Raw genomic sequence first — 9,924 nt, 5'->3', positions numbered from 1 at the left:
GTTAATGTGAGCTGCAGGGAAACATTTACATTGAAGAGTTATTAGACTACAGAAAGGCATTTTTCAAACATCCGAGAAAATGATAAATTAATGAAACACTTATCAGACATGCTAGGACAAAAAAAAAAAAAAAGAAGATGATGATGAAAAATGAAATCAGGACTGATACAGAACAATTATATTCAATTATTCCACTTTAAAATTTTTCTTTACAAATACATACTGCTACAGTTAAAAAGTAGTCAGCGACTAAAAACAGCTCCTTTGACAGAAGACGGATGCTTTTTCTTTTTTTACAGCCTTTTCAAATACACAGAAAATAATGTTTACATACAGAGAGATTTGCCAAAAAAAAAGGAAAAAAGAAGCAATGTTTGCTTTTTCATTCTTTTTTTTTTTTGAAAAAAAAAAAAAAGAGGAAAGAAAAGCTCTTAATTACAATACTCTATGCAAAAGCTTTCCTTACGTTATTTATTTTTTTCCTCAATCATGTCGTATGATTTTTTTAATGCAGAAGGAGTTTGTCATAGTCACTGATAATATTAGACCATCACTGGCTGATGAAGCGAGTCTATGCGTAAAACTCCTTGGTCGGAGCTTTCTGATAGGCCGCTCCGGACGGCTTCCTCTCCCCGAGGTCGTAGCTGCCTTCGTCCTTCTTTCTCATGCGGTACACCAAGAGGAGGATGAGGAAGATGGCAAAGAGGAAGCCGATGACTCCACCCGCAATGACAGCTGCAACAGAGGATATAGGGAGGCCTTAATTTCATTAAGATAAGGAGGTTTCTCACAGTATATGTCAAATATCATCCCTGTCAGACTACGTGACTAAAGCGTCATCTGGGAGTCTACGGCTCATACAAAGCAGATCCAGATTATGTTGATAATTAAATAAGGAACCCCTCGACAATGCCGGAGGACCGAGAGATTGAGCGAGAGGAAGTGTGTCGACCCAAAACAGGAAGACACTATTTCTTTTTCTCATTGTGGTTCACAGGATATTAAAGCTGAGTGAGCATGAATTAAGAATTTGACCTCTGCACATCAAGAGATTGATCTGTTATTTTGAGCGAGTTGTATGGTAACGTGTTTTTTTAAGCGTCTCTCCTAAGACAAAATATTAAGTGGGCGTTCTGTCTGAAATGTGCAGTGAACTCTTAAAACTCCCAGTGAGAGATGCAACGAGAGTTTAAGAAATCATGAATTTTAAGCAAGAATTCTTCAATGACATCACCTAATATTACGGAAGAGGATTAGGGCCAAGCAATAATAAAAAAATAAAACCATCTTGAGATTAAAGTTGTTAAATTACGAGAAAAAACACGTTCAATTTTGAGAAAAAAGTCGAGATAAAATGTTGAGAATAAACTCATTAAATTACGAGAAAAAAGTCGTTAAATTAGGAGAACAAATTCGTAATTTAACGTTTTTCTCATAATTTAACAAATTTGTTCTTGTAATTTAACGTAATTTTTTCTCGAAATTTAATGAGTTTATTCTCGTAATTTAACAATTTTTTTTTAGTAATTTAACGAGTTTATTCTCAACATTTTATCTCAACTTTTTTCTCGAAATTTAACAAAATTTTTCTCGTAATTTAACGAGTTTATTCTCAACATTTTATCTCAACTTTTTTCTCAAAATTTAACGAGTCTTTTTCACGTAATTTAACAAGTTTATTTTCAACATTTTATCTAGACTTTTTCTCGAAATTTAATGAGTTTTTTTTTTCGTAATTTACAGAGTTTATTCTCAGCATTTTATCTCGACTTTTTCTCGAAATTTAATGAGGTTTTTTTTCATAATTTACCAAGTTTATTCTCAACATTTTATCTCAACTTTTTTCTCGAAATTTAACAAAATTTTTCTCGTAATTTAACGAGTTTATTCTCAACATTTTATCTCAACTTTTTTCTCAAAATTTAACGAGTTTATTCTCAACATTTTATCTCAACTTTTTTCTCGTAATTTAACAATTTTCTAGTAATTTAACGAGTTTATTCTCAACATTTTATCTAAACTTTTTTCTCAAAATTTAACAAGTCTTTTTCACGTAATTTAACAAGTTTATTTTCAACATTTTATCTAGACTTTTTCTCGAAATTTAATGAGTTTTTTTTTTCGTAATTTACAGAGTTTATTCTCAGCATTTTATCTCGACTTTTTCTCGAAATTTAATGAGGTTTTTTTTCATAATTTACCAAGTTTATTCTCAACATTTTATCTCGACTTTTTTCTCGAAATTTAACAACTTTAATCTCGAGATGGTTTTATTTTTTTTATTATTGCTAGGCCCTAATCCTCTTCCGTATTATATAGTAGCATTATAAAAATATTTATGTTCACTATCATTCATAAATTTGGGGTCTGTAAGAAAGAAATTAAAGAAACACTTTGATTCAGCAAGGATGCATTCAATTGATCAAAAGTGTCAGTATAGACATTTATAATGTTGCAAAAGCTTTATATGTCAGATAAATGCTGTGCTTTTGAACTGTCTATTCATCAAACAATCCTGAAAAAAATTGTACACAACTGTTTTCAATATTGATGATAATCATAAATGTTTCTTGAGCAGCAAATCATCATATTAGAATGATTTCTGAAGGATCATGTGACACTAAAGACTGGAGTAATGATGCTGAAAATTCAGCTTTGATCACAGAAATAAAATGCATTTTAAAATATATTTAAATAGAAAATAGTTATGTCAAATTGTAAAAATTATACATTAGATTGTTGCTGTATTTCTGGTCAAATAAATGCAGCCTTGGGGAACATACAAGACTGAGTGGGAATGCACATGGGCTAATTTTGAGCTACAGGCAAAACAAGTGAAAAATTTTGGTGCAAACTGAGGTTTTGACAAAAATGAGTTCATTAAGACCTCGTCTAGCGATCCCAAAGCTCCAAATAGCAATTAAACATCTAAAAGTATCTTTATTTGTATGTTTACTGAGAGGACTGCCTTTCCTTTGTCCGCTCCCTTCTCAACAACTGGCGCTTCCTTTTAGCACAAGGTTGGTATCGATGTAAAGCACAGCATTTCAACTTGTGAAAATTCATAGTGAATTCTTGATGTCGTGAGTCTGAACCAATGAAATCAGTTCAGTCATCAGTTCAATCTGGTTTTAGGTCTAATCATTTTACAACTACTGCTTTACTTAAGTTTACTAATGATGTGTTTTCAGCTTCAGATGATGGCAAACTCACAGGTGCAATTTTTCTTGATTTAACTAAAGCTTTTGATTTGGTTGATCATCATTTGCTTTTAGATAAACTTCATGCAATTGGTCTTTCTGAAAAAAAAAACAGTTCTGGGGTTTAATTCATATTTGCACAACAGGAAACAATGTGTTGTCATAAATGGGAATATAAATCAGATTTTTTAATCCAACAAAGAGGTGTGCCGCAAGGTTCAATTTTGGGACCACTTCTTTTTTCTATCTATGTAAATAATTTATCATCAGTTCCCAAAAATTGTCAGGTACAACTTTATGCTGATGATACCATCATATATGTTTCTAATTCAGATTCTATACAAATTCAGTTATCTCTTCAGTCTGATTTTAATTTGTTACAAGAGTGGCTTTTGGCTAATAAATTAGTGCTTAATAAAAAATAAGTCATATATTATGGTATTTGGTTCTAGACAGAAACTTAAATCCAAAACTACTACTTGTATCAGGTATTGATGGTACATCCTTGCATAAAGTTGATGCTATTAAATATCTTGGTGTATGTCTTGATCCTATAATACCCAAAATATCAAAATCAACTGAAGGCGGCAGATCCTTTTCCTATTTAGCACCTAAACTCTGGAACAATCTTCCTAGCATTGTTCGGGAAGCAGACACACTCTGTCAGTTTAAATCTAGACTAAAAACACATCTCTTTGCTCTTGCATACACATAACACATTATCAATACATTAACATTTTTCAAATCCGTTAAAGGATTGTTACGCTGCAATATTTAGGTCGGCCGGAACCGAGAACATTTCCTATAACACTAGATATACCTGTACATCAGAACAAGAATGGCATCTACGCTAATATCTGTCTCTCTGCTTATCCTGAGGTTTGCCGGGTGCTGGATCCAGGCCGTATCCAGATCAGATGGAGAACCTGTGTCTGGACCTGACTACAACGTAGCCCAGGAGACAATGGGCCTACAGATCCAGTTCTGGCTGCATCTATAATTCAGATTTTTAATCCCCGTATCCGCTTACATATATTTATATATAATCTATTTTTAATCTCTATAATAAAAATGTAAAATTCAGATTTTGATCTCCATATCCATTTACATATATTATATATATCTTCCAAGGGGTTTTTTCCCTCCTAGGACTTTTTTCCCAGTGCTAGCACGCTGGGTTTTTCTCCTAGGGGTTTTTTTCCACCCCTGGAAGTCAGCCGACATTGGCTTAATGTAGCACCATCTTGTATATGTTACATATTACCACGCTTGTTTGTACAGTTTTAACCACTTCCCTTTTTTTCTGTGCTTCTAATATGTAAAGCTGCTTTGAAACAATTACCAATTGTAAAAGCGCTATATAAATAAATTTGACTTGACTTGACTGATCCTGATCTCTCTTTTAAATCGCATATTAGTCATGTTTTACGCAAAGTCAATATTGGAATTAGTACTTTATATCATTCTCGAAAGTGTTTTCCATATAATGTTCGTAAGAAACTTGCTTTTCAACTAATACTTCCATTTTTTGACTATTGTGATGTGGTTTATCAAACAGCATCAAAATCAGATCTTGCCCCACTTAATACAGCATATAATAGAGTTTGTAGATTTGTTTTCTTGGGATGCACTTCAGTGGTCATCGCTGTATGTCAGAAGACATATTCATTGGCTTCAACTTGTATTTAAATGTATTCATTTTGATTATCCCAGTTACCTGCAGCAATATTTTGTACCTTGTTCATTAAATTATTTAGTTAGGCATTCTGTTCAGATTTACTTTTTGGTTCCTCGTGCAAAAAAAAATAATTGGTAAAAGAGCATTTAGGTTCAAAGCACCAATGGATTGGAATAATCTACCTGTAGACATTAGATCCATTACATAATTTGGGCTTATTTTAAGAACGATTGTACATGTTACCCTTGAGATTGCTGTTTTTTGAGGGTTTTTGTTAGTTATAATTTATGATGTTATAAGATTGTGTAATTTTGAATGTTGGGACCCCCTTAGAAACGACATGTTACATCTCAAGGGGTTTATCCTAAAGAAATAAATTTCATGAGAAATGTGGTTTTCAAACTCAACAAAACGGTCTTACTCGCGCTGACTGACAGATCCGAAGTGATCACACAACATCGCCTCAGGCAGCGCATGATCCCGATATACTCACAGAATACTGTGATTGAACTGTTTGTTTTTTTCTTATAGATATCGGTTTTGACTGGGTTTGTGCCAAATTTGGTGGTAATACCAGGGATTTTAAGGTATGATTGCTAAATGATTTTGTTTTGGAACCTTCAGAAAAATCATACATACGTTTTTTAATAGAGAATGTGAGAATAACAACAAACAATTTTTGAAAATGTGCTTATTGCGACTCATTTTGCCAGCGCGGGTCACACATTTGTGGCATTTCCTAAAAATACTCAAAAGTGTCTTGCAGTGCTGCTGTAACTAATTATTAGAAGTATTTATCAATAATAATTTACAGACCTGCCAAAACCTCTGTCCTCTGGAAGAGATTTTCGGACTGGACCTCCAGGGGGGCTCGAGGGAGGCTGGTGGTGCTCGTGACGGGGTTTCTACGCGAGTCTTCTGTGGCTGGATCTGGAGACTAAAGAGAGGGAAGAGGAGGATGTGTTACAAGACTTTATGACAGCACTGGACTCTCTCCTGACTGCATGACTGCACACTGATGCCATTTACACTCAGAGATCCCACTGTGACCGAGAGACCCCATTTACACCTGGTTTGAAGATGGTTTCAGGTGATCGGACACATCTCAAATAACAAAGGACACTCTAATGCCCTGTCAATCAACCACTGCACTAAAAACCATTGTTCATTTTTACACTTTTTTTTCCAAAAAGATGAAAATTATCCTTTAAATTTCATCATTTCATTTTAGTACATTTTTCTCAGCTGATGTTGTTTTTGTGCTCTACTAGAAGGTTTTCCTGCTTGAATGTTGATTATTTTCATCATATTCTCCATTGTTGCAGCTGCAAGTTTTTATAGCTGGCACCCACCTCTATCCTGTTTCGTTTCTTTGTGTCTTGAGGAGCATCGCGTGATGTCGATGTCTCCACTTTCGGCGTGAAGTCTTTGGTGGAGTCCTGTGTGGGCTCTGCTTTAGGCACGATGAACAGTGTGTTTACTGTGGCAGTTTCCACAATATCCTCTCCAGCTCCTGAAAGACAAACACATGCTGAGACACCCAACATGAAGGGATCAGACTGTGCGTCTAGAATCGATGAGGCGCTCCTTACCCGATCCCGATCCGGAGCTGAAGTCGTCGTCATCTTCAGGGTAACCTCCTGACCCGGCGTCCTCCAGGTATAAGTCATCGGTCGAGGAGGGCGATTTGGCCGCAGAGACTGCTATCTGCAGAGGTAAAAGTTAACAAGGAGTCATAAAAATGGAGATTCAAATGTTTTTCGGCTTTCACTGTCTGTCTCTTATTGCTCAAACCCCCTCGACTCAGAGGACCAGAGGCTATGAAATTGATTTTTTTTCCCCAGTAATGTGTTTCAAACTACTAAACTGCCTATCTTGCCATGCGATGAATAAGTATTCCCTTTCTGCTCTGCTTACTGCTGAAATGTGAAAGTCAATGTTTTCTGCCTCAACACGTATTATACACGGCCTAACCTTCTCATCAAAGACTCAAGCCCAGCAGAGACGAGTCAAATCTGCTCCGTACCCGAGAGTTCAGAATGAACTGCAAGCTCAGCCGTTTCTTTATATCCACTTTATGACATTTTAAAGCAGAGAAGAAACTTTCTTAACAGGTTGATTCTCAGGAGCACAAGTTACCGCACCACCTGCGAAAGTGACGAATTTACGAAATATTTGCACCACTTTTGCAAGTGGTATTTAAGTGGAAAAACACACCCTTCATGTGAATGTGCTAAAATGCCAGTGCCATTCTTTTCAATGCAAACACTCCTATTTTCTGCCAATTAGGCTCATTATACATTGTTCCGTACTTACTAAACTCACTCGTTTGCTTAGTGCAATTAACGCTGTGTGATTAAACAGGATTTTGTGTGCATATTCTAGCAATCATGGTGCAGTTATTCATCAAATGATTAACAAATAATGGAGAAGAACATTATAATCGTGCATATATTCAGACATGCACACTTTATGCATTTAAAGAGTATATACATATATAAATTGATATTTTCTGAATCAACTATGAAAATAATTTATTATACATAAAATAAAATGTAATAAAATAGAAATATAAAGTAAAATATTACCTGAAAAAAAGCTACTTTAAGCATGTTTGGATTTTTATTTTTATTTTTTTACCATTACCCACCATAAGAGTACAATTACATGTATAAAGCTGAAGAGAAGCTAAAAAAAAATAAAAATAAAAAGGATTATGGCTAAGCAATAAAAAAATAAAATAAAACCATCTAGAGATTAAAGTTGTTAAATTTCAAGAAAAAAGTTGAGATAAAATGTTGAGAATAAACTGTTGAGACTTTTTTACGAGAAAAAAGTTGTTAATTTTCAAGAAAAAAGTTGTTAAATTACGAGAACAAATTCGTTAAATTATGTGAAAAATATTGTTAAATTACAAGAAAAAAGTGGTTAAATTACAAGAACAAATTCTTAATTTAACGAATTTGTTCTCATAATTTAACTACTTTTTTTCTCATAATTTAATGAATTTATTCTCAACATTTTATCTCAACTTTTTCTTGAAATTCAATAACTAATCTCGAGATGGTTTTATTTTTTTTATTATTGCTTGGCCCTAATCCTCTTCCGTATCCTCTTGTGAGGGACTTCCTTTCTAAAATATAAATACAGCCATATATCTTAATGTATGCATATTTACACTGTGAAAAAACACACACACACACACATATATATATATAATGTATATATGTATATGTGTGTGTGTGTGTGTGTGTGTGTGTGTATATACATATATATATATATATATATATATATATATATATATATATATATATATATATATATATATATATATATATATATATATATAAATAATGTATATACATACACACACACACACACATATACATATATATATATATATATATATATATATATATATATAATGTATATACACACACACATATACATATATATATATATATATATATATATATGTATATATGTATATGTGTGTGTGTGTATATACATTATATATATATATATATATAAAAAAAAAACAATATTCACTTTAAGTTAATCTTTTTTCTACCCATCATAAAAGTACTATTACATGTATAAACCTGAAGCGAAACAAAAACTAAAATAAATGATTATGTAATAAAATAATAGAATAAAATAAAAATACAATAAAAATAAAATAAAATGTAAAATAAAATGAATATAAAATAAAAAAATATATATAAAAAAAATAAATAATAAAAAATAAAATAAAATAAAAATAAGAAAATTTAATAAAATAGTCTGAAAACTGGCAAAAATTACACTCTACACACAGGGTTTAGCACAAATTTGTAGTCATTTCTATTATGGTTTTGTGAATAGTGTCCCAGAATGCTCTCCTGGAATACTTGGTTGAACTGTTGACACTGTGCTTTATAACTAAATAAATACATTTAAAATATCTGTGCCAAATTTGAATTGCACCGTTTCGTGGGATACACCACCAATCCGCATGACTGTGCATTAACTATCAGAAGAGGTTTTTGTGGTAGTGCTATCATGTTCCTTTGTGTTATTTGGTCTTTGTGGAGTGGTTTACAGGCCCCGTGACAACCAGCACTGAGCCTCAGTCCAACCCTGTCCGTGACGGTCTGTCCATACGGATGCGGCCCATAATGTGGTCACCATAAATCACACTTGAGCCCGGGAATGAAGCACAGAGAGTCTGCAGCACACGCTGGAATCGTTCTTTTAAGAGCCGTCCCTGTTCTCAGCTGATAGAGACACAGAGTCACATAACATGGAATGATTTATTTTTCTTGTTTGAGAGATAGATTGCAAAGAAAATATCTCTTGTCAAGGAATGTATATAAAGCTCAGTAATGTGCATGCATGTTTGTAAGACCTACTATCTTCTTTAAAAAGAGCCTGAGCTGTTTCACAAAGAGGTAGAGCTGCTGAAAGGACACAATGATGAAACAGAACAATAACTGGCTCAATGAAAAGCAGCGGTGACGTCCCACAGAAAAGCATTCAAGCCAAAGTCCTGATCAAAGGAGGAATTTGTTCAAAGCAACTTTATCTTAACCTCTCTAACCCAGCATTGCTATTCTCTCGCTGGACAATTGACTCGGCCGGCCCACACGACACTGCTGTTGATCTGGTCAAACTCTTTCTCCACTGATTGAAATGCAAAGTACAAAGGACACAATTATCTGGGCCACACACACGGCGCATCCGCTGTGCTCGATATCTTGAGTTAATTCTTTCTGTCAATGTGATTCTAGTCAAAGTTCTGCAGCGAGGTGTCTAATGTGTCTTCAGACAATAAACAGCCCACGTAGCTCTTAAGATGTTTTCAAGAGCTTTTGAAGGAATGCATTTTACTTGAGTGCTCTTGAACGATTAGCGTCTAGCTTTAAAAAAAGCACAAACAAATTGCAGCGGATCGATGAGATGCTTTTGTCCATGAGTTGAGTATTTATATTCTGTGATCACATGAGAAATGGAAATGTGCAAGACAATTAGTGATGATTGCTTAGTCAAGAATAAAATGAGTGGGAT

General features: G+C 33.8%; 1 protein-coding gene across 1 annotated transcript in view; it reads right to left on the bottom strand.

The window, feature by feature from the left end:
• Nucleotides 1-340: 340 nt before the first annotated feature.
• Nucleotides 341-9,924, bottom strand: part of sdc2 (syndecan 2) — a 35,152-nt gene continuing 25,568 nt past the window's right edge. The window contains exons 2-5 of the mRNA XM_067411451.1: nt 6,471-6,585; nt 6,231-6,391; nt 5,695-5,815; nt 341-735 (exon numbers count right to left, since the gene is read on the bottom strand). Of these exons, the coding sequence (XP_067267552.1) occupies nt 572-735; nt 5,695-5,815; nt 6,231-6,391; nt 6,471-6,585 (561 nt within the window). The 3' untranslated portion in view covers nt 341-571. The remainder of the gene's footprint in view (nt 736-5,694; nt 5,816-6,230; nt 6,392-6,470; nt 6,586-9,924) is intronic.

Source organism: Chanodichthys erythropterus, chromosome 15 (genome assembly GCF_024489055.1).
Source record: "Chanodichthys erythropterus isolate Z2021 chromosome 15, ASM2448905v1, whole genome shotgun sequence".
NCBI classification, from domain to species: domain Eukaryota; kingdom Metazoa; phylum Chordata; class Actinopteri; order Cypriniformes; family Xenocyprididae; genus Chanodichthys; species Chanodichthys erythropterus.
This window is presented reverse-complemented; position numbering and strand designations above follow the sequence as displayed.